At 40.1% G+C, this 26,052-nt stretch overlaps 1 protein-coding gene across 2 annotated transcripts in view; it reads left to right on the plus strand.

Annotated features, from left to right (window-relative positions):
* Positions 1 to 26,052, plus strand: part of MYO3B (myosin IIIB) — a 388,605-nt gene that overhangs the window by 152,129 nt on the left and 210,424 nt on the right. For both annotated transcript variants that reach the window (XM_032594437.1, XM_032594436.1), the window contains exons 9-15: positions 10,984 to 11,080; positions 11,602 to 11,718; positions 12,236 to 12,340; positions 15,194 to 15,277; positions 16,080 to 16,282; positions 20,498 to 20,596; positions 20,970 to 21,084. In XM_032594437.1, the coding sequence (XP_032450328.1) occupies positions 10,984 to 11,080; positions 11,602 to 11,718; positions 12,236 to 12,340; positions 15,194 to 15,277; positions 16,080 to 16,282; positions 20,498 to 20,596; positions 20,970 to 21,084 (820 nt within the window). The remainder of the gene's footprint in view (positions 1 to 10,983; positions 11,081 to 11,601; positions 11,719 to 12,235; positions 12,341 to 15,193; positions 15,278 to 16,079; positions 16,283 to 20,497; positions 20,597 to 20,969; positions 21,085 to 26,052) is intronic.

The following is a 26,052-nucleotide window of genomic DNA, read 5'->3' on the forward strand; positions in this document are numbered from 1 at the left end:
ACCTGCTTCCCAGCTCAGCAATTATTTGGTTTTATAAAACTGGCCAGGATGTAGATAAGCTCTAATCCATTATTATTAAGAGAACATTCGGAGGACTGGAGGTGAAGAAAATAAAGTAGTAGTCACAAGTTCTGGAAATATTCATGTTTTCTGCAGAGAGCACTGTTTACAAATCAAAAAGCATCAGAACCCTTGGAGCTGGAGGCATGGTTTCAAGGTGACTATACCTTGCTGATTTTCCCTTCCACCACCAAGTTCCCTTTGGGTAGCTCAAAACAAATTTTTTCCTACTCTTTCTTTCCCGTTTTCCACTGTCATTTGTGTTTCTATGGCTTGCCTACGGGATAGAGAAATTCTTGTGACTTGGTGCGTTTTTGAAGCAGTAGGAACTTGCGTTTAAGCCCCAGGGAACTAAATCCCTTTTCTTCCCTGCTTTTGTTCCTATAAACCAACCACCGCCCCAAAACCACCCCTGTCCCCACAGCACACACAGCACTAGCACCAAAAATGAGGATGAAATCAAATAAAATCAAACAGATGAAGCAAAAAAACAAACCCAGCACTTAAAGGCTCTAAGTTGAATCAGGCCTTCCCTCCTTTTCTCTCTGTTTGAAACCTGCTGCAGAACAAGTTCTGAGACTGAAGTTGCAACGTTACTCAGCTTTTCACATGGGCCTGACTGTGCCAGTCCAGACGTGTGTTCTCTTTTTAAAGACTTCCCTTCTTTTACCATAGAGAATCAGGCTCCAGTCTCTCTCACCTGCTTCCTGTAATTTCTCTTGATCTTTGTTAACTTCTTTGCTACCAAAAATCTGGTAGCAAAGTCTTCTCACAGCATCTTTAGTTTCACTCATGAGTTTGTATTTCTTTGAAAGTCATTAAAAAAAAAACCCCACAATCACAGATGCCTGGCTGGCTCTGTCAGTCGAGTGTGTGACTCTTGATCTCTGGGTTGTGACTTTGAGCCCCATGTTGGGTGTGGAGATTACTTTAAAAATAAGTAAATAAACTTAAAAAAAGAAACTCCACAGCCTCATAAATAGGAATCAAAACTATAAACAGCAACTTCCTTATTAAGAGGTAGGAAAATTAATTGTAAAGGAAATACAATGCCTGTCATTGACACTTAACCTACCACCTGTCCCACACTGTTACCTCCTTTTAGCAGCTGGCAGGGGTTGGCTACCTAGGTGTTTTTCAAGCCCACCCAGAAAAACTCTCAAATATCATTTGATGCTGGTAATTCAGTATACTTAAAGTTGTGAGTTTACAAGGTAAGGTGGGGAAAGCAGAAAATTTGAGGTGAGTGCAAAGATGAGTGAAACAGATACCAAGCTTATCATTCTTCTGCACAATTACAGTCACCCAGTGTGGTGGCTCTGCCAGGTTTGAATCCCAGCTCAGCCACTTAGGTTCAGGTTGTTAAATTGTTCTGTTCTGAGGTTTCTTCATCTATAAGATGGGGGTTCATTTGAGGGTTAAGTGAGTCAGTACATAAAAAGAACAGCTCTTAGTACAGAGTGAGCTCTCACAGTGTTAGCAGTAGCAGCAGTAGTATACAGGGTCTATTTGATTCAAAGGTCTTCATTTCTGTGTAACACTAACTACCTCTTGGACTTAACTTGTGCAAATTCATCTCTACTTATCACATGACATCACGAAAATAAATAGTACTGAGCTACTGAACGTTAAAAATACCAGTTTTATCTCATTTAAAATCTAATTTATTCATTTATTCATTCAAAAGACATTTATATGTGTGCATGTGTCAGGCCCTCTGTTGAACAGAGGGACTACAAAGGCAAATTAGATACAGTTCCTGATAAAGAGCTAATAGTCCAGTGTGTGAAACAGACAAGAATCAGACAAGAACAGCTCAACATGAAAAGTACCCGGATGTTGAGGTACTTCCTGGAACACCTGGGAAGAAAAGACCCCTGGACCTGGTGGGAAGATGATCCTTGGAGTGTCCTGTAGAACAAACAGAGGAGTTGGGATTGAGATTATTTTAGGTAGAAGGGAATAATGAGCAGTGAGCAGAGGGCAAAGGCACAGAGACTGGGGAGAGCTTAAGGAATTTGATGAACAATTAGTTAGCATTACTGGAGCCTGGCATAGAACAGGGGAAGGGAGAAACAAGGCAGGCAGGAAGCAGGTCATGATGGGCTAAGGAGCTTCGATTTGTTCCTTAGTCACTCAAGAGCCCCTGAAGGTTTTCAAGCAGGCATGTGCTCCAGGAAGATCATTCTGATTGCAGTGTCGAGAATGGAGGAGCTGGGCAAGGCAGGAGCCAGAGAGACAAAGTTGCAGGTTGTGGCATTTGCAAATAAGAGGATATTAAGAAGATGGTATTGTCAGGACTTTGTGGTGGATTGGATGAGAGAGATCAGGCAGGGCGGGGGGGGGGGGGGGGGGGCGGAGAAAGAAGTGTCACAGGGTCTACCCAAATTAGGCTGCCTCTCTGCCCTGGTTCAGACTGCAATCCAATAGAAATTGGAAGACACTAAGAGACAGAGACTGGTAAAGAAGGTTTCTTCCTCTTCCTGTTCTACCAAATGCAATGCCAGGTACTTCCAGAAATTATACAAAACTTCCAGCTTTCTGTCCAGAGTAGGATTCTGCAGTATTCCAGATGGTCCTAGATCTTCGAGCTGGACATACTTGTTTAGTTTTGAAAGCTAATGCAGAGAAATGAGACCTAACAGCCTGCAGGGAAAAATGTCTTACTATTCCTGCAAAGGCAGGGAATGTTCTGTCAACTTTAGTATTTTCTCCAGGGGAGAGAGAAATTGAAAGTTTGAGGGGAAGAAGGCAAGTTTTTAAAGGATGGGGGAAACTTGAACAGATGAAGGGGAGGATCTTATATAGAGGGAGACATTGAAAATAAAGAGAGAGACAGTAATAGAGGAAGCAAGAGGAAGTGGAAACAAAGGCCCAAGAGGAAAGTTGACCTTAGGAAGAACCTCAAAGTTGGGAAAGACACAGAAAGGTTAGATGAAGATATCCAGAAAGTTTGAGGGGCAGGATGGGGGTAAGAAGAGAGGGTCCTATGAGGAAACTCATGTTGAATTTTCTTTATCTTTCAAAAAAGATTAAGGTGATCTCAAAGTTGGGAGCAGACTGTTGGACTCCAGGAAAATGTTAACTCTCTGAAATAGCCACTAGGAGGAATATGATAAAGGGTTTATTAAAGATGGACATGATGATTGCTCAATAGCACAGAAAACCCACGAGGAACTTAACTGAATAGCATTCCATTGTAGTGAAGTTAATCACTATTTAAGATAATGCATGTAGAGCATTCAGGAGAGCACTTGGCACCAGAACCTCTTCAAAAATGTACCATCACCACCACTGCCCTTCCTATCTATTATCTCTAGCTTCTTAGCAACAAGCAGGAGAAGTAGAGAAAAGAGATATATACCCAAGTCGTCAGACTGGAGACTGTCTTAGATAAACATGATGGGTGGACAAGGGAGCAAGGGAGTTAAGATGAGTATCCTTGGGGTCTTTTTGGGATTTGGAAGAAAGTGAAGCCAAAGTAGCTTTTTAACTCTTGAGGTCTGGTCTAGGTCAGGATACTGACAGTTACAATGCAGATGAAGAACAGATTCAGTGAGTGGATGGTGAGCAAGGGATTGTAGAGCTGAGATCTTGGGAACTTTTGAGAAATAACTTGGAACTAGCCATGGCTGAACTTGTGGACAAACTTGGTGGAGTTAGAAATAAAAGTTGTTGACAAGTTGAGGAACCCTGAGGTCAGTATGTGGGAAGAATTAACAAAGTGATTGGTGGGGGATGGGGGAACCAAAGAGCAGAGATAGAAAGGAGATTGGGGGGTCAGTTGTTGGAGGAAATGATACACGTGTGAATTTTAAAAGGGAAAGATTGGTTAGGGGTAAGTGTGGTTGGGAAATACAGAGGGGAGCAGGGAAGATGCCCCTTCTACTACCTTTTCACAGTGAGTGGCTGGAAAGTGGAGCTGGGGCAGGAGCATGATGGGCAGTGGTCCACTTCAGTTCTGTTTAGATAATTAAGTGTTCAAGAACAAGGCTAGGAATCATGGGAGCTTATTCACTATAGAGCAGGAGCCACACTGTACACGAAGAAGGGCTTGGATGGTAAGGCCCCATCTCCCCTCTCCTGGGTCTAAGCATTCTAGCTCTTCTGAGTGGTACAGTTGTGTGGAAAGCTAGGCTGTGATCCATTCCCCTTTCACATTGTGTCTGTGAAGCAACTGTGGAGAAGCGGCATTGTGTTGAGATTTGATACTATTTCCTAATGCTGACTGTAGTGTATGAGTGTAACTGTTGGAATTTAAGTTTTTCCGGTAGTTTGTAATTTTGCCATAGCATATGTTTGATTCAGGTTCAGTAGAGTAGTTATGAAGACAAGGCTTACTCTCTCAGAGGAGGTTAAAAAGCCCTAAAATCCAGTGAACAATAGTTAGGCGCTACATTTTTTTTTTTTTTTTTTTTTTTTTTTTTTTTTTTTTTTTTTTTTTTTTTTTTTTTTTTTTTACTTAATTGTCAGGGATGCTTTTAAACAATTTGGCCATTTCCTTTACATCAGCTTCCATTGCCTTGACCTTCAAAAGGACTCTTCCCCCAAACCAGTTTTATAAATCCCTGAATTCATCAATATCATCGGCATGTTATGTCACTATTAAAGTTCAGAGAAGTAGACGTGAAAACGTGTTTGTTTAATTACTTCACAGGAGTTAGTGGGAGAAGAGCAAAACCAGTGTCTGGAATGTGAGTGGAGGCAGGAAAGGTGCTGGGTTGCCTGTGCTGTGACTCCCTCCTGCCTTCCAACCTCCCATTATGGGCTCAACTGCAGCCCTTAGTACAGTTACAAGATCCAGCGTGTCTTTCCCCTGCGGGTGGCTTGGGACTCGCTGAAACCACAAATGTTAAGCCCTCAAATGCCAGGGGTCTAGTCTAAGTATTATTTGGTAGGGGAATTAAGTTGCTGGTTGTTTTCTGCTCTGTTAAATGGATTTTTATTCTACCCTTGCAATTTGCCTGGGGCTGATTAAAACAATGGCCTCAGCTTTTCTGATTTTCTTTTCAACCTGCAGCAGTGACCTTTAAAAACAGATTTCTCACTGCTTAACTGTCTAGCCTTCCCCAGTAAGCCTTGTTCATTGACTTCCTCTTTTACCTGCAAACATGCATGTGCGCGTGCACACATACACACACTCATTCGCATCCACCATATTGCGTACACTGATGAGTTCCTGGACTCCTGTGTTAATGAATGACTTTTGAATGATTACTTTATCAAGTGCTGAAGATGCTTGATACATAGAAGGTTAAAGATCTTCTTGTCCTCCTAACAGATATCAAATAAATGCTAAGAGGTAAATGCATTATCTAAATGCATAAGAGGTAAGAGCATTCTGATATAATGAGTATCTGCTATCTATCTATAGGTCTATAACTGAATAAATAATATTGAATTTTCTGCTGTTGTCACTGATTCTTGCTGCCTAGGGTAGGTGGGTGTATCAAATTCTGTTTAATATGATTGATAATAAGTTGCTGATTTATTGGAATTCTGGCCAAAACCATGCTTAGATGAAAAAACAGGGAGATATTATAGTGATTTCTACCCAATTCTATTTTTTAATCTGTTTATTGTAATGTTTGGTAGATATAAACTTAAGTTCTAGGTCAAGATAGAGCACATGTAGTTAGAGTTCTCTAGGTGGTATCTCCATCCATATTTGACTCTTAGTAAAATGGCATCACACCTAGATGGCCTGCCGTTGTTTTTCTCCTTCTAGGCCCATAATTATATAGTTATAGTCAAATAAGTTTCTCTTTCATCATCTCTGTTATCAAAGGGTATATTGAAATGTAAATAATGATTTTGAAGAAATAAAACAGTGCTCTTTCTCCAGTTTTGAGTGACATTTTCCTCACTATACGGATGGAATCCATTGAATGTGGTGATAAGGGAGTTCCTCTGATCTCTCAGATTCCTCTGATCTATTCCAACTTGTCAATTTGTCCCTGAGCTCTGTCCATGGCCATAGAAGCCTTTGCCTTAGAATTTTGAGGACTACCACCTTTGAGCCTAGACGTTTTTTTCTTACTCCTTCTCTTCTCTACCCCTTTTTTCTCCACCTTCAACAGATTTTATTTCCTTTTGTATCTGGAATCTAATGGGAGGGTTAGTCATTCTCCATTTCTTCCCATCTACTCTTGGATAAAGGAGAGGGCTCTGATCCTGAGTATGGAAGAGCTAAGCAGAGTCATCCTTCACAATGGACCTGTCACTACTTGACTGTCCAAAATACCATCAAGCATTTCTCAGTGCAACATTTAACCTCTCTCACTGGCACATCTCTTGTAATTATTAGGCTAAAAAATTTTCTTTCTTTCTCATCCTGACTTTGCCTCAGAGGGCTTCCTAATGCTTCGTTCTTCATCATAGAACAAGAGAAGAATTCATCCTGCCACATTTTTGTGAGGCTCCTGTGGCCCTGTTTTGACCTACCTGCTTCCATGGGTATAGTTGATGGATAGGAAGAGAATCGCTTTTGGACAAAATACATAATATTTGTCAATATCTTTCTTAGGGCCAGCAGCTTGAACAAAGAAGTCTGTAGCCCAGTGATGAGATATTAAAAAGCACTCTCACACACAAATGATTTTAACCATAATGGTGAGGCATAGAGATGAAACTATAGTGAAGGCAGAAGTACTTCAGGGATTTATTCCAAGAGAATAATACCCCCAGTATCTGAATCAGCCTGGTACCCTTTACAGCTTCTTTCTCACTCATGGACTGGGCCTGAGACATTCCAAAGCATTCTCCTTCCTCTGCCTCATCTATGCTGAACCTTGTCTTACAGGAACTCTTAGCCTCTGCCTTTCTACCCACTCTTCAGATCCATTTCTTACTCTCCACCCATTGCCTTGGACTTGATGTTTCAGACCTGCCCTCATTCCCACCTTACTTCAGCCAGGAATTCTGACACCAGTTCCTCCTTTTCCTGATCCCTGAAACCTAAGGTCAGTCCTACTCACCATCCACTATCTCCCACCAACCCCAAACTCCAAGAATCAGCCCAAGCCAGAGCTTTGAGTTTCTTCCTAAGTTTTAACTCCCCCCCGCCCCCCACAAACTCCCTTTATCTAGGGAGCCAGGCTTGGCAGCTAACATACTTAGAGCCTCATAAAAACAAATAAGAATCTAGTGAAAAGCAGTATGGACTTTGCTGGGATTTGAAAATGTCTTTTGAGTCGGGGCACCTGGATGGCTCAGTCGGTTAAGTGTCCAACTTCGGCTCAGGTTATGATCTCATGGCTCGTGAGTTTGAGTTCAAGCCCCACATCAGGCTCTGTGCTGACAGCTCAGAGCCTGGAGCCTGTTTCAGATTCTGTGTTTCCCTCTCTCTCTTCCCCTCCCTTGCTCGCATGCTGCCTTTCTCTCCCTCTCTCAAAAATAAGCATTTTAAAAAATGCCTTTTAAGTCATTAAAAACTTACACCTTTGATTTAATAGAATGCCTTTTGCTATTCATCTATCCATGTATCTGTCCATTCCTCTGAACTTTGGAACATTCAATCCAAGTACCTTGTAGTTGGAAATTTGTAATTTTCACATTAAACAGGGAATTCTTCAGCAAAAATTGATAATAGATGCTATTCTCAAGTAAGGCACTAGATGGAGCATGTGAATTTAAAGGAAATTTAAGCTGGTAGTTTACTGGTGACAAATCATTGAAAGAAAATTAAAAAATTTAAGCCAAATTATTCTGGTTAATTTCAACTAAAAATAGACAAATATTAAAGAACATAATACTTTCTATGAGCATATGTAAAGTCTAAGATAATTTTTTAAAAACAAATAGAAACTGGAATAATTTTTTCTCTTCAGTAGACCCTCCAAACCCCATAGCCAAAGCAAGAAAATGAAGCAGTTGGCAGTTTCAGAATGCTAGTTGGGGAAGGCAGAACTAGGGATATCAGATATTTTTCTTCACTGGTTGAGAAAGTGAAGTGGTCTTGATAGAGTGGAAATACCTTGCATCAACATCAATTTCTAGATTGCCAGCTTCGATTTTGGAAGCAAGTATTGTCTAAGGAATTTGATGGCCAACAAGCATGGGAAGAGGTGATACATGGCTAATCACAGCAGGTAACATATTTTAAAAGTTGTTTATAAAATATAATAAGGGGAAAATTTTTGTGAGAAACCCCGATTTGCAGACAGCATCTGCATGTTTCCTGGAGATTAAATTTGTGATAGATAGATTGGCATATAGACAGGGCTCAAAAGATAACAGCTTCGATCCTGGTGGTATTGCAATGTACATGTTCACCTTGAAAGTCACAACTTTCTCTAGAGTTTATTTGTGATGTTGCACGTGAGGTTTTGTCGGTATTTCCATATTTGGTTGGCTGTAAAAATGTCATCTAGCATGAAGCTTGACATCCCTGTCTGTGGTTCAGGCTGCTTTTAAGTTCAGGTCAGGAGTTACTGGAGGAAAAATAATCCCTGGGAAACTTGCCATTGATTCAGTGGTATTTCAGATTCTGATTTCCCAGTCTGCCTGTTACCATTCACTTTTCAGAGTCACATGCACTCTGTCCAGGGTATTGAGCCACATTCAGGAGGGAGGCACAGTGGAGAGTGCTTATTCCATCTTGACTGGAACCAGAGCTGTGGATGATTTTTTAATTCCTGATTTTCTTTGTTGAAGATGTATAGAATAAACTCAGTCTATTTCATACAACTGCAAGATACGGATTTAGGAAGGAGATAAACTAGCTGAATTTAATATGACAAGAATTATTTTATAAAAAGGGTATTGTGATATTTCATTTCATGATGAACTTCAAGGGAAAAAATGCTTAGGTTTTATGTGGAGAGGATTTGGCCAGATATATGCACCCTCCTACTGTTTTATTTAGCGAGGTGGCTAGCTAGAAACACCCTCTGAGTTTTAGTAAAAATTTGTATTTCAATTCAATCTGATTTCTCTTTGACATCACTAATATGTTAGGACACAGATGAATAAATGCTTCTGTTTAATAATTTTTAAAATGCTTAGGTTATAAATTTGATTGTATTAAGTAAATTTACACTTCATATGTTTTGAATCTCTCTGTGAATTAGCAGCAAGACTGGTTCTAGCACTGGAAACGACTAATACCATGCATGCATCAGACACCCTTTCTTCAAGTCTGCCAATGCTGGGAATTGGGAAGTAAAATTTAATTTAATAGGCAGAAAGAAGGAAAAAAAAGTCAATGTTTGCCCATTTCAATTGTATTTATAGAGTCAAGATTCAATATGTAGAGCTGTTGAGTTTGCTTCTTCCTTTTTCCCTACTTCTGTGAAATGCATGTAGCAAGGGACAGAGTGTACAGTAGGATGCTAGGATGCCCACATGGTACTTAGAGTAAAATGTTCAGTAAAGCTGGCTTCTGGGACCTGGCAAAATAACACTGTATCCTATGAAGCTGTGATGATGGTGAGCATAAAAGGTGCTGGTGAAGTACCATGCAGTGATGCTTCTCTGCTGCTGAAATGATAGTACCTGGGAGGCATTTTCATGTGATTTTGTTTAGTTATTGGTATTCCAAGTAATATGTAGACTTGTGCAAATTGTTGATTCCAGATTTTGATAAGGTTGTAAGAATAGTGCTTGGTAACTGTTTTCAACTTTTTTTGCATTTCTGTATCAATGACTGTATCGTTTTCACAGCCCCCCCCCCCCCCGAGAGATAGATAGACCAGTCATGAGAGATTCTATTTATAGATGAAGAACACTGAGATGCTGGCCATTAATTAAGGGGATTATTGAGTGAACCACAACACACTCCTCAGAACCCTGAAATTAGGATCCAGAGCTTTTAACTTCTAAGCTGATGCTTTCCCCCTACACCACATTGAGTAGTGATCCCTTTATGAAGGGAATTATGGGAAGGCCTACTGTGACTTGAAATAATTTTATACCTTAAAGAACTATATTTTGGTATGCCAAAGGGGATTGGTATTGATTGCCAATCAAGTTTCTTAAATGCCTGTGGAGTAATGCCCCTTAAGAGAAAAGTCTCTCATATTTAGACAAGGGGATACATATAATGATACTGAGTGCCGCTTTGTTTCTAATAGGAAAAAATTGGAATCAACCTAAGTGTTGATCATCATAGAACTGGGTAAATAAATTGGTATGTATTCATATGATGTAATATTACCCAGTGATTAAAGTGACTGAAATAATGTACATGTCTGTATATACATATATACATAGTTTAGAAAATCATGTTGAGTGGAAAAAACCAAGTTTCCAGAATGAAACCTACAGTATATCATGTTTATAATTAACATATAGAAAATGTATATTGCTCATATGTATGACCAATATTTAAAAATAGACTGGAAGGTTACCCACCAAAGAGTAGTCATTCTGGAAGGGAGAATGGGATGAAACATGGGTAACAAAGGAATTTCAAATAAACAAATAAGATAAAATGTAAACATTTTTGATTCATAGATATTTACTATATTATTCTCTCAAGTTTTCTGCAGTTTCAAATATGTCTCAAAAAGTTGGGGTTGATGCTGGTGGATGGCATGAGGGGACCTCAAGGGAAGTACCGTGGTGAGAACTGTGTACCTGACAGTGAATAGGAAAAACAGGAGGAGATACTTATTTCTGGAAAGGCTGTAGTTGGCATTTAAGAAAAGCTAATATAAGGATTAGATGGGCCCATTTGGAAATGTTCCTCACCGTGGCAGAAGGGAGGCTTGAGGTCTGGAGCTCACCTTACTCCTGATAGCTGTACAGCAATGGGGAGGGGGCCCTACAGCGTGGGGAGCTGGACTAGACTTGCTCTTCCTGTCCCCACCTCTGACGTCTCTGAACATATCTGATAAGACCGTGAATGAACCATTCTTGTCGCCTATGTTCTGCTATGCTTTTTACTCTATTAATGCTAATATTCTCTGGATAAATTTCTAGACATGAAAGAATGCACACCAGAAGACCCTATCATGTGGAAGATGCTGAAAAATACTGCCTTGAGGATGATTTGGTCAATTTAGAGGTTCTGGATGAGGTACTAAATATTTAGTAGGCAATCTCACCGATGACATTTGTTTCATGTGAATGGTCTGACCTTTTTCTTGTCAACCATGTTTTCCTAAGGTCACTTGAAAATTTAATTGTTTGTATAGCCTTGGGGTGAAGCTCGGGGAGCATTTGGTTACTGTGACTATGATCCTATGTTGTGTTCATTTTTAGTTCCCCAAATGTCCAAAACGATGAAAAGGAAAGGATTTGGATTTTTTCCAATAAAGCTCTTTATATTGTAAGCCTAAATGATCTATCACATCACTGGAAATTATTTTGTTTTAGAAAAAGTCCAGTTTAACTCTTAAGTCAAGATAGTTGTTTGTTCTTCACGAAGAGGCGCGTTCTCTTATGATTTAAATTGACTAAAAAACTTTCTTATAAGAATAAATTTGATTTAAATTGAGTGAAAAAACTTTCTTGTAAGAATAAATTTGTTGTTATTATTAGAACTCTCTCCTGGTTGGAAATAATGTTTACCTTCAATACCATTTATCCTCTTCTTAGGATACAATTATTCATCAGTTGCAAAAGCGTTATGTGGACTTGCTGATTTACACATATGTTGGAGACATCTTAATTGCCTTAAACCCCTTCCAGAATCTAAGCATATACTCCCCGCAGGTAAGGGGTGCTTTGAGAGCATGTTGCTTCTTAAGAGGAAATTAAAAACCACAAGGGAAAATAAAAAGAAGGGAAAAGCGAAAATAAAATTATGCCGCTTTTAGTGGTGTATAACCCACACTGCAGATAACAGTGCATCACAGATGGAGTTCTTGCATTTTGGGGGTAACTTTTTAGAACAAGATATAACAATAATAGCTAACATTCATTTAGTGCTTGCTATAGGCCAGGCACTGGCTTATCTCACTTCTCATAATCCTGTGAGATGGGCACTATTATTCACTCTGTTTGGCAGAAGAAGAGACTTAGCACTGCGAAGTCAACTCCTTTACAGGAGTTCATGAAACTAGTCAGTGCAGAACTGGGATTTGAACAGAGGCCTGCAGACTCAAGAGCCTGTGCTCTGCAGCCTTTCTGATGCTACAGTTCCCCTACTAAGTGACAAAGCCTTGGTTTCACGGGCAACAAGTACTGGAGCATTAGAAGTTTTCTTTAAACTACTTATTTTTTTCTTCAGTTTTCCAGACTTTATCATGGGGTGAAACGTGCCTCCAATCCGCCCCACATATTTGCATCAGCAGATGCTGCTTACCAGTGTATGGTTACTTTCAGCAGAGACCAGGTAAGAACTCCCCTTCCCGTCCTGCCAAGTCACACAGTAGGGTGTGTTCTGTCTTCCTCTGCAGCTCTTATGTCTTCCTGAAAACTCCATTCTGGTTGCTGGTGCTGATTCAAGGAAATAGGAAATGAAAGAGTAGCTCACTGGAACAGGAACAAAGATAGAAGCTACAGCGGCAGGAGAACGTTAAAATTCTTTTCCGGGGGCGCCTGGGTGGCTCAGTCGGTTGAGCGTCCGACTTCGGCTCAGGTCATGATCTCACAGCTCGTGAGTTCGAGCCCCGCGTCGGGATCTGTGCTGACAGCCCAGAGCCTGGAGCCTGCTTCTGCTTCTGTGTCTCCCTCTCTCTCTGCCCCTAACCCACTCACATTCTGTCTCTGTCTCTCTCAAAAATAAATAAACATTTAAAAAAAAAAAAATTCTTTTCCGTAACGTGAAACATTCACATCATGAGCACTCATTTTCCCTGATAAAATCTAATAAGAATGTTTCTAATATGAATGTGAGAGCATAGAGTCGACACAAACCTGATTACATAGCAACAATTGTAATAAAAACAGAATGTAGAATGACATATATGAAATTCCTTCCTATTAAGGTCTCAGAATTTTCGTGGTTCAGACCTTTTTGTGTTGTACATGGGTTGATGGGGACCATGCACCACATCATTTAGCTGCTGAGAAATTATGATAGATTTGGTAAAGACTGAACAGATTTTAAACTCAATGCTGGTTAAACACAAAGCTCACCCATACAGCTTCCCTGTCTGGACCTTTGACTCACAGTGGTGACATATCCAACCTTTGGCCCTTCCTTTACTTTCAATATGTATATTTTCCTTTGTGTCTTTAGTCTGTTTGAAATGTAAGTAACCTAAATTGGTGAGAAGATTTTGTGAGAGAATTACTGTGTGTAAATCTCCTGAGACCTGTGAAGTCTCAGCTTTGGATTCATTGAGGAATAGATGAAACTGTAACAGTGCAAGTTACAAAATAGAGTACATGGATTCACTATAGGTTAGAAACTTGGCTTCTCTAAATTCTTGCATTTCCCACAGACATGTGAAATATCCATAGATTTCATAGAGTGGAAGTAAATGGAGAGAGATACATGTATTTTCCAAGTTGAGAAGTTGCCCCACACTGTTGTCGTTTCTAACACCAAATGTTGTCTTTTCCAACACCAACCAGGTCTTCAATTCTCCCACGGTAACTGGATGTCCAACAACTCAATTCCATTAAATTCTGATACCTCTCAGAGTTAATACAGACCCCACAGCATTAGGGCTCAGCCCCAAAGACTGCCCCCATTTAAGACTCCAGCCACAAAAGGGATTCCCAAGCTACCTACACTCTGCCCAGCCTGAAAATTCAGGGATTCCCACAACCACCCTCAGGTCTGATAATTCACTAGAACATCTCATAGAACTCAGGAAAACACTTTACTTAAATGTATTGGCTTATTGGGGCACGTGGGTGGTTCAGTTGTTTAAGCGTCCAGCTTCAGCTCAGGTCGTGATCTCATGGTTCATGGGTTAGAGCCTCACATCTCAGGGCTGGCAGCGCAGAGCCTGCTTGGGATCCTGTCTCCCTCGCTCTCTGCCCTTCCCCTGCTCCCTGTGGTTCTCTCTCTCTCTCTCTCTATCTCTCTCTCTCTCTCTCTCCCTCCCTCCCTCCCTCCCTCAAAAATAAGTAAACATTAACAAAATTTACTGGCTTACTATAAGGATACAACTCAGGAACAGCCAAATGGAAGAGATTGCGCAGGGCAAGATACAGGGGAGAGGGATGGTACAAAGCTTCCCTGCCTTCTCTGGGCATGTCCCCTCCCAGCATCTCAAAGTGTTTATACCAGAAACTCTGTGAATCTTGTTCTTTGAGTTTTTATGTCCAGTCAATCTCTAGCCCCTCTGCATTCCCTAGAAGTTGGGATGATGAGGCTAGAAGTTCCCACTCTCTAATCATGTATTTGGTCTTTCTGGTGACCAGCATCTATCGTGAAGCTGTCTTGGGCCCTACTTGGAACCACCTGGTTAGCAGTTAGGTTTGATTGAAAGGGACTTGTTTGCAAATAACAGAAGATGATCCTGTTGTCCCTATGATTCAAGAAGTTCCAAGGGTCTTAGGAACTCTTGCCAGGAACCAGAGACAAAGACCCAGTGTATGTTTTTTATTATAATACACTCACTAATCTCCTTGATACATAAAGAACTCCTAGACATGAATAATAAAAAGACCAATAATGCAAAAAAAAAAAAAAGCAAAGGATATGGGCTAGTCACAAAAAGAAAATATGAATAATCTTAAACGTATGAAAAGACCTCAATGTCACTCATAGTGAAAGAAATGCAAATTAAAACTATACTGAGAGACTATTCTTCTGCATTTCAGATTGGCAAAAATCCAATATACTCTATTGGTGAGGCTCTAGAACAGGCACTTTCCTGGATTGGTTCTAGTCCTTGGAAAGCAATTTGGTACTATCTATGCAGTTTACAAATGCATTTTATCTTTTAGTCTAACAACCCATTTCTGAGAATTTATTCTACAGAAGAAGCTGCATGTAGATATAATGCCCTATGTAGGGTTATTCGATGTGGTATTGCTTGTAATAACATAAGGAGTATCTGTCAATATGAGACTGGTTAAATAGATTATGCTGCAACTGTACAATGGAACAACAAGCAGCTGTGAAAAAGTCAAAGCTGTCAATGTACAGAAATGGAAAGATTCCTAAGATCTATCGTTCAGTGAAAAAACTAAGGTGTACAATGGTAGATGTTGTATGAAAGCCATTGCTGAACATATAGGTTGTTCCCTGTGCTATGAATTCTTCACTCTTCATTTTCTGTGTCAGTGCATTGTCATCAGCGGAGAAAGTGGCTCTGGGAAGACGGAAAGCACCCACCTGATTGTTCAGCATTTGACTTTCTTGGGGAAGGTATTGACTATCTGCTTTATGTACTGTGGCTAGAATCCTTACAGAGTAACTGCATATTTTATAAATGATGGAAATACTGGCTTTTATTAGGGATTACATAAAAACCTTCCGACTTTATTATGTTTACCTCCTGATAGCTAGGCCTCTTAAGATGTCAGCATGTCATCCTTCTTTCACGTAGTGAGGAAAATAATGCCAGCACGAGTTTACTAGATTATCAGCAATTAATTTTTTATGTTTTCAATGTAATAGAAACATTTAGCCATTAAGTAGTAAAAGTGGTTAAACACTAGGAATGGGATTAGGGAGAGCCACTAAGGCTTTGATTAAAGGATTGGAAAATAGAAATCTTTGAGCAAAAGTTGAAGGAAATGGAAATTTTTAGCTTGGTTAAATGGACATTGAAGGAATGACTTAAAAAAACAGACTGGCAGTTACATATACTGAGAAGTAGTGTATTATGAAACTAAACATTTAAGGAATCTTTTTTACAGATGAGGTTAATTGAATATTATAATGGATGACTGAGAAAAGTTATGGGATCTCTCTATTTTAAAATTCTTTCTAAAATGTTCAGGCATTTTATCAAGGATTTTAAGTAAAGTGTGGCTGGATGTAAAAATTGATAACCTAAACTCGTTGCTCATCTGAGAAAACAGTGCTAGTGGCTGATGATACTTTTCCCAAGTGAAGTTCTTCCCAAAAAGAATATGTGAATTTTGGGGGTAGGGAGGGGTGCCTGGCAGTTTTGCTAAAGTGATATTTCTGGAAGCTCCTCCTGACTGTTGTCTGTTTGGCACAGGCCAATAATCAGACCCTGAGAGAGAAAATCCTGCAAGTCAACTCCCTGGTGGAAGCCTTTGGAAATGCACGCACTGTCATCAATGACAATTCCAGCCGTTTTGGAAAATACCTGGAAATGATGTTTACACCAACGGGAGCTGTGATGGGGGCAAGAATCTCTGAGTATCTCCTTGAAAAATCCAGAGTTATAAAACAGGCAGTGTAGGTACACTATTTTATCACTCTATTTTTGTTCTGGAAGATAGACCAGGAGGCTTTCATAATCTTAATGAATCCATTTCACCCTTGTTCTTAGCATCCAAAGTCCCCCTACCCCCAGACTTCCCAAGAACAAGGAATTATTTAAGCAAAGGATAGTGGTAATTTCTAACCTAAAAGATATTTGCAGGCTGAGTACAGAGGGTTGGGGTGGGAGTACTTTGGGATCAGGATGCCCTTTTCTTCTGAGCTGGTACTAGGTAGAATTTAGCAACATTGTGAATACTTTTAAAAATCATTGGGTACGTTAAAATTTAATTTGTATATTAAAAAAAGCACTGATAGTATTCTGCGTACTGATTTTTTCCCCTAGATTCAGTAGGGGGGAAAAAACCTTTGTTTTAGGAAGAGCATGGACCTCTCTGGATTCAGATGCTGACTCTGACATTGACTGTTCTTGGTTATGTCACTTAACCTCTCTGTGCCTTATCTGTAAAATGGGGATGCTTGTATTGCCTACCTCATGGATTTGCTATGAAGATGAAGGAGTTCATTTATATAAAATTACTTTAAAGAGTGTCGTGTGTAGTACATGTTATTAGAGGGCTAGCCATGCTTCCTATTATTATTGCAGGACACCAGACTTCCTCAGGAGCATGGTCCATTCGTGCATTATTCAGTAACTCCTGAATGCTTGTTGTATGCTAGTGTTGAGCTCTCTGCTGGAGTTGCAAAACAAGGTTGCAGTATTCATGGAGCTCAGACTGGATGGGGGATTGTTGGGGGAGGGGAGGGAGGACCACAGGCATTAAAACGAGTAAATAAACAAATGCAGAACCATTATGATAAGTTCCAGGAAACAATATAAAGTGCTATGAAGGTAAAACAAGAGAAGGAAGGGCACCCGACCTAATCCAGGAAGACAGGGGCTCCCTGTGTATGAGACAGTTAATCTGAGACCTGAGGATTGCTAAGAGTTGGCCAGCAAGGTGGTGCTCTTCCCAAAAAGGGGGAGACAGGCAAAGATGAGCCTGAGACCAGATCATGCAGGGCTTTGGAACCAGGCTGGGGATTTCGAACCTTATTCTAAAGGCAATAGGAAACCATTTAATGTTCTCAAGCAGAGGAGTCACAAAACCCAAGGGGCATTTTGAAATGATCTCTCTGGTTTCAGTGGGGAAAATGGATTGAGGAGGTGCAAGAGGGATTGTGTTGAGACCATTAGGAGACTGTTTGTTGCCAGATCCATGTGAGATAGAATGTAGGCCTGCACTAAGATAGTAGCAGTGGAGGGAGGTGGAAAGACGTGGATGAATCTGAGAGATATTATGCAAGAAGAATCTACAGGACTTGCTCTAGGATAAGGGTTCAAGCATCCTCTCCTGCCACACATTTGCAGTTTCTTCACAAAATAGGGACTGGCATGCAAATTAAACAAATGAACAAAAAGACAGAGTGAGAGTTATTTCAGGTTCCCTGTGGCTTCTTGATTAATTTTTATGAGGTCACTTGCTTCTTTCTCCCCAAATTAGGGTGATTTTAAAGTTTATGGAGCTGCATCCGACAGAATGGAAAACACAGTTTTCTATGTTCAAATGTAAAAGGTCTTTTAGGAAGATAATGTGAAGAGGGTTCCAATCACAGCTATGTCACTTATTTTATATGTCACTTAGTGTAAATATCCTCATATCGTATTTTCCTTACATGCAAAAAGGGCATAAGAAAGTCATCCATACAGGACTATTATGAGAATCAAATGAGATAAGGTGATTTATACCAAATATAAACTCTGAAACATAATAGGTGCCTAATATACCATAATATTATTGTTAAGTTTATTCAGTCTGATAGAAGTGATGAGGTAAAATAGACTGAAGATACTGAATGAGGAGAAAATGGGGCTCATGCAAATCCTGTTCACCTAACGTTTCTGATCTGCTCCCTTCTGAGCACATAGTAGGATTTCTCTTTTACGTACACTGTGGTTGGATGTGGTCATATGATCAGTTCTGGCAAATGAACGTGTAATGACAAGACCCTCTGGCAAAGTGCAAGATGGTGGCTGCTGCATCAGCCTAGGCCCATGAGTGTCTATGATGAGCACACCCCCTTCCCTTTGCTGACTCTCAGTGGGCAGGTACTCTGAGCAAGAAGTAACCCTTTGTTCAGTTAAGCCACTGAGATCTTTGGAATATTTGTTATCTCAACAAAACCTAACCAAACCTGATGGATACAGGATGAAAATTAAATTGAATTTATGTAGGGATGGATGTTGATAGGCAATGTTAAGAAGAATTAAAACTAGAGGTATCTGCAAAAAAAACTGTAAGAAGGTAAGATCAAGATGGGTCAGCTGAAGCCTGCACATTTTATCAGAGTTTAAAGAATAAGTGATATTTGCACCAGGCATGCTGATTCATAAAGCCCTACAAGGGCTTTACCATCTCCATGAATGGTGCCATCATCGCTAGATGCTCACGTTAGGTACCTGGGAGGCAGACTCCAGGTCCTTTTCTCACACCACCCTCATTCGTTCTCTCAGGATGTTCTTTTAGTTGTTCCTCCAGATATATCTTTAAGCTTACTCTTGTTCTCCATCAGCACTATAATTGATACCTATCCAAGTTGCTTGCTCTCTCACCACGACCTCCTAATTGGTCTCCCTGCATCCATCTTGGCTTCTTACAGTCTAGTCTTCATCCTGCAGCTAGAATGTACTTTTTCAACACAGATCTACTCATGTTATATACTTAAAGTGCTTCTTGGCTCCAGTTTAATACACTTCAAAGAATTCTAATTGCTTAATCAACAAAGTCCTCATTATGGCCTAACAAGGCCTGGTATGGGCTGGCCCTGCCTACCTGCCCACCCCCTTCTCCCTAGCATCTTTTTGGTTCTATGTGGGTGTCAGGCTCAGAGCCCTTGTGTATATGTTGCTCCCTGTCTTTGGAATGCTCTTCCCCCTTCTTTCTGTAGCTCCTTCCAGTCCCTTCTCATGTTTCAGTGTTTGGAAGTGTTATTTCCTTAGAGAGTCCTTCCCTTGACTTAACACAAGCAACCCTTATCCCCCAACCTTATTCTTCATCTTAGCCTTTTGTTTGTTTCAAAGCCCTCATCACAAGTTTCCTTGTTTTATCTAACTCTGTCACTAGAAGGGAGGCTCCAGAAGGCAGGAATCCTCTTAGTCCTGTATCCCTGGCACCTGGTACAGTGCTTGCTCTGACTGACACTAGGTAAATTTATTAGTTGAGGGAACAGATGAGTGAGAAATGGTGAGCAGAGGCATCTGGAATACAAGAGAGGAATAAGAATATCCTAGAAGAGCTTTGGCAGGATAAATGACAAAGGAAGACCAGGATACCTAGAAGAAGCTGAAGAAAAGAGTGGGGCCCATGTCACAGATGGGAACAAGGAGTAGAACGATTTCTTTTCACAGAGCTAAATTGGCCAAAATGAGGATTTGTCAAATCCTGGGATATCAACAGAAGAGACTGCCCTCCTCCAGAGGAAGGAAAGGGACCCAGAGCAGGGCTTTTCAAACTGTCTATGCTGAAGGACCAGTTAAAAAAAATTCTTGGGGTGCCTGGGTGGCTCAGTTGATTAAGCATCTGACTCTTGATTTCGGCTCAGGTCATGATCTCGTGGTTGGTGGGTTTGAGCCCCACTTCGGGCTCTGCACTGGCAGGGGAACTGGTGCATACTGCTTTGAATTGCATTTGAAAGAACACAGGTTTGAAAGAGTGGAGACCTCAGTCCAGGACCCAGTTTTGCTCCCTACCTTGCCGTAGGACTGGAGAGCCACTGTCTGGGGCTCCAATAAAATAGGGAGACTGACTGACGTCTCTAAGCTGTTATCACTGTTTCTGAAGCAACACGGGTTACTAACAGAAGGCATGTGACACAGATGCCTCGTCCTTTGGGCTGTACTAGAAATATCTCTAAACGTGTATAACCTGACTGTGACGTATGAATGTTCCATTCTCTAAAACCTCCTTCTGCGTAAAGATAAGTGTGCTTAATAATGTGACACTGTGACAATTACTATACTAATCCTATCACTATTACTATTCTGTAATTGGGATGTGGCAAATTTAATTGCCTGAAAATGCAAATTTGCTACAGGATAATATTTTTCACAGAAAGATGGTATAGATTACTTAAAGTGGGGAGGCCCCAGAATATGTCATTAATAATATCCTCTCCCCTCTTTTCTTCCAGGGGAGAGAAAAATTTTCACATATTTTACTATATTTATGCTGGTCTTTATCACCAGAAGAAACTTTCTGAGTTCAGACTTCCTGAGGAAAAGCCTCCTAGGTAAGTATCAGGGGTTTTAGTTGTTGATTTTTAATGAATGTGTAACTAGCAATTGAGAAAACTTGGAAATAAATGGAGCTGTTTTTCCTAACTGGACACTGATAGTGTCTTAAGTTGAAATACCCAAGGTGAATGGCACCATTTTCATTTTCCAGAAACTCAAAAGCTTAACTGCAGCCATTCACCTTTTGCATTTTCTAGAACGTTTAAAAACTTAACTGTGGCCATTTTACTCAGCCACATGCACCATTATTCCACTGCAATTGGACTGGAAGGGAAATGCCCTTGTGAAGAAGGAGCCCAGTGATGCCCTGGTATTTGGGGTGCCATTTGCCACGTCAATGCTCATTGTATTTGGTCATACTCCATTTAGGTACATAGCTGATGAAACTGGAAGGGTGATACACGACATCACTTCCAAGGAATCTTACAGAAGACAATTTGAAGCAATTCAGCATTGCTTCAGGATTATAGGGTTCACTGACAAGGTAGGTGATTCCCAAAAGAGAAAGAAACTCAGGTGTTAATATTCTTGTATCTTGTAGATGTGAACGTTCTAAGCTGGGACAGGATACTTTCTTTTCAGATCCCATCTGGTCATATATAAGGTCTTGCTCCTCAACGTATGGTCTGATCAGGCCAGAAATATTGTCATCATGTGAGAGCTTGTTAGAAATGCGGACTCTCAGGTCCATCTATGAACAGGTGAACCAGAATCTGCATTTTAACAAGAAGCACAACTGAATATTAAATTAGAAGTACTGTTGTAAGTGCCACATGCCTGCAAATTGTTACCGTTGTCATCAGTTCACTACAGCTGTGATAACAAACACCAAAACAATACTGCCCTTTTCTGAGTTGGGGTTGTTCCAGCCATTAAAGTGTGTTGTGTAATATGAATATAGGAATATGTAGGTTACACCAAGGCTCAGAAATATATTTATGCAAGTAGCTCCTTGTGCACCAAAGCAAATTAATTTAAACCTTTTCAACTTTCTTGCAGTCACTTCCTTCTCCATGGTACACAGTTGCACATTATTACCTCTAGCTCTAAGTACTCGACTACTCTTATCTTACGAGATACAGGCTGTCTCTATTAAATATATGCCAGGGGTGACAGAAGATATTTATAACCCTAGGTTCAAATATTATTCTGTGATACATTTATGTCATAGTTTCTGGGCTTCATGCCATCAATTTGGCAAAATACACAGATTCTTTTGCTTTTCCAAGAAAGGAGGTGAATGATTAGGAGGTAGGTGAGAGTGTTAAATCTTAAGGGATTAGATTACAAGACACTCCAGTTACCCTGGGACAGCCACTCTGGGTAAAGTATTGCTTCTGTAATCTAATGAGTTTGGCCAGCCCTTTCCTTCCCAGCATGGCTGATTTTAGTCATAATAATACCTTTCTTTTCTTCTAGCCAGCTGTTAATTTTCTCTGTCTGCCTCCCACTGACTTTAGACTGACAGACAGTGGAAAATCCCAAAGGTCAGATAAAAACAGAACTGTATTTCCCTTGGCTCCTTAGAGGAGAGCAATTAAACAGGTTCCAGCCTTATTAAAGGACCTTTATGGTTATTAATTTGTAGAGCTGATTGTTATCAAGATGCACCACCAGAAGAGTCCCAAGCGTGGTGGAGATGGCAGTAGAACGATTTCAAGTCACCTCAGTCATGCCAAAGTGTTCAGGGGCATACTACCTGAAAAGGGTATAGGAACAATAGAGAAGTTAGTCATAAGGTCAATAATATTTTGCTTTCAATGACTATAAAGATGGGTGTAGAATACTGTGAAGAGATTGGTCCTAGCTCTCAAAGAATGTATATAATGGCTTTGTTCTAATAATAGAAATGTATTGCAAATAATAAATCAAGCTGTTTTAAGATAACAAAAAACAAAACAAACTATGCTAAAAGTATGTGTCTTTGAGGTAAGCCATCCCTAACCCTTGATGAAAAAAAAGTATAGTAGAATTGAATTGAATGAATGAATGAATAAATGTGAAAAGAAAGAAGTGTAAAAAGTGGTAGACATAATTTCTGCCTGATCTGGACTATAAAATGAATAACGAGAATGTAATGATATGTTTATAGTTTCACCATGTCCCATATTAATTGATACTGGAAATAAACCAACTTACGTCAGCAACCTTGGAAATGGAAGGAAGAGGCTGGCTCTGATCTCTCTGATCTTAAATTCTTTGGTTATATCTTTGTCTATATATCTATAGACAACCTGTTTTTGCTGAATTCACTCAGTTTACTTTATAAACTCAAAGTAGTTTGACTAAATTCAGAAAGATTCAGGTGAACGTAGTCAGGGATCAGATGCCAAATAGCTGATGTATCAGAACTTTTTCTTAAGTTTATTTCTAGACAGAGGGACATTTTCTAGACATAGCTTAAATAAACTGGTCAATTTAATCAAAATGATGGTCACCCTCTTTTCTTATAATGTCACTAAGTACCCTGCAGGAATCCTCATAGTATTCTTCAGATTCCTCCAAACTCCCATAGCAAAATTATAAGTAGCAAACCTTAGTGCAGACTCAAGAACATGAATTTTAATTCTGGGACATCAGCCAAAAGTATCAGAAAGAACACTTGACCCTGAGTTTATTGTAAAGAAACCTCCCTGGTAGAAGGAGTCTTTGACTAACAATGATGGTTCCTTGCAGGGGATTGGGCAGGGGTTGGGGGTTGGGTGGGTGGGATTATACCTAACACCCTATTATGAAGATCCATGCCTTTTTGGAATCAAACATTATTATTTTTGTTTAATATTAATGCTTGTCTTGCTGGTATATGAATAATCATATGTATTAAATTGAGTTTTAGGTATGTTTATATTTAATACTACATGAAAAGATTTTAGGCAGATTATCTGTGTGAGGGTCAAGATTGGATATTTTACTGCAGATCCCTTGATGAAGAGGTTAGGGAGAAGGCTTTGAGATTAGGGCAAAATTTTTTCCCTTTCTTCAAGACAGATTATGTATTTGGGAGAATATTGCTGAAGAGAAACCGAAGGGTTTATGTGTTAAAATGTAAATGGGAGATCTTGAGGATTTTCAGTGTTCAAATGATAGACAATAGGACTTACCACGTTTTTAAAACTTTATTGATGTATGATTGATATACACCCCCTACCCTCAAATGTTTTTAAACCCATCATTGGCTTTCAAGATACAAATGTTGTGAAAACATTTTTCTTTTCAGAGGTGAAACATCCTCTGAAAAGGAAACTGAAGAAAGGTGTTGGGATAGAGCCCGTAAGGGAGAAAGCCCTTTAATTGGGCCTAATGTGGTACTTAGAGCAGCTGGTAAAAAACTAGAGACTTGTAAAAAGGAAACAAGGTAAAGAGATACTGAGAGGACAAGTAAATGCCTAGGAGAGGAACAGAGAAACAACTACCATGAGATGCCTGTGAGCCAGGCTGGGAGCAACTCCAGGCTAAATGGAAATCAGCTCCAGGCTAATGGAAAACTAAGATCCTTCTCAATTTTCTGCTTAGCTTTAACTTTATTGAGAGAATACCTACATCAGTGAAAGGAGTATCTTCTGAGAAAAGGAAAGAAGCAGCAAAGACATCCTGCATGAGATGTTGATGGAGAAAGGCTCTTTCTTCCCCACTTCTGATTGATGATAAAAATGAATTCATACTCATCAACAGTGAATTGGGAAACCAGCTGGAGGAGTTGTTAGTCTTCTTGAGAGTATTCCTGTCCTGAGTGAGGTTATTTTGTGTTATCACGTAGAAAGTTGAAAACATAAGAAATAAAAAATAGAGCATTGTAACAAGATTCTGTAGCAAAGGCAGGATGCCAGGAAAGGGTGCATAGAGCTGGAGATCAGACAAGAGGAAATAAGCAAAGTGAGGAAGGTGAAAATCTTTCTCAGGATAGCTGTGGGGAGAAAAGAAGAGACTTGATGAAGAAGTACTGGGGGTGGGGCACGCCTAGGTGGCTCAGTCAGTTGAGCATCTGACTCTTGATTTCTGCTTAGGTCATGATCTCACAGTTCATGAGATTGAGCCCCACATCAGGTTCTGCACTGACAACGTGGAGCCTGCTTGGGATTCATTCTGTCTCTCTCTCTCTCTCTCTCTCCCTCGCTCCCTCCCTCTCTCCCTCCCTCCCTCCCTCCCTTTCTCCCTCCCTCCCACCCTCCCTCCCTCTCTGCCCCTCCCTCGCTTGCATGCCTGCTCACACTGTCTCTCAAATAAGCATTAAAAAAAAAAAAGTACTGGGGAGGGAGATGTAATCCCACAGATGAACTTGCTACTGATTGTCCTCTAACATGACAGTATATGGGTGATGTTTTGACTTGACCATAAGGGTGGATATAGGTTCCTAGGCCAGAAAGGCAGAACTAATTAATCTAAGGGGGAGACTGAAGGAGTCAAGTGGAATAGCTTGGAATTGTAGCATAAAGAGCACTCTAAGGCTAATTCCTCCATAATGAGGTCAACATTGGATACCCTTCTCAAGTTCCCTTGTCTAAACCAAGGAAGAAGACCCAACCTACCATTAGGTTCAGTCATTCACAGTGTTTGAACCCTAAAATTTTCACTGAAGGTCACATGGGTAGTTTTGTTTTTTAAAAGAGCAAATGTCTGAGTATTGTGCTGAAGAGAATATTGCCAGAGAAACAACTAGGTGAGAACTACCATTTCCTTTGGGGAAAATCACCCCAGTGGTGAAATGCCTGGAAGCCCTATTTTGGGAGGTTTCATGCCTTGTATGGTCATATATGTTGCATGTGTGTGTGTTAATTAGAGGAAGTACATTTTTTTCCTCAGAGTATTGAGAGTTTAGATAACTTTTTGAGATAACTGGATACAGAAATAATAGATATATCAAACTCATTGCCTTAGAGTCTCTGTTTACCCCCTGGGAAGTTGCTTGCTTGTTGCATTCCATGAGCTTCATATTGTATTGATCGAGGTAATGAGGTGCTGTCATGTTAAATCCACACTAGTCCCAGAAAACCCATTTGGTAGGTGTTCTCCTTAGCCAGTCTTAAGTTGTGTGATTAAAACAGTGATTCTTGACCACAGAAACAGGACAATTTGCCTTTGATTTAGAAGTTTGAAGAACAATATTTATCTATAGCAGAAGCCTGGTCTAAAATCCTCATTTGTCTTTGTAGCATTATCAGGTATCCAGCAGATGTCACTATTACAGTCTATGTTCAGTTGTTGGCTTTACTGAGGAATGTTCACAGGAAGGCTCAATTTGGGAACAATGCTTTATCAATGATCTAATGACGGTTCCTATTAGTTTGCTGCTGTGTATAGTACTAAATCAAGTTCCTCACCTGAGTGTTTTTGTGGAAGTACTTTTCTCTATAAGCATAAGATGCAGAAATTTACTGGCTACCCATTTATCTCACCTACAGGAAATACATATGTTTAAATAAATAAATATACTTTATATTTTACCACTAATGCT

This window comes from Lynx canadensis, chromosome C1, assembly GCF_007474595.2.
Source record: "Lynx canadensis isolate LIC74 chromosome C1, mLynCan4.pri.v2, whole genome shotgun sequence".
NCBI lineage: Eukaryota > Metazoa > Chordata > Mammalia > Carnivora > Felidae > Lynx > Lynx canadensis.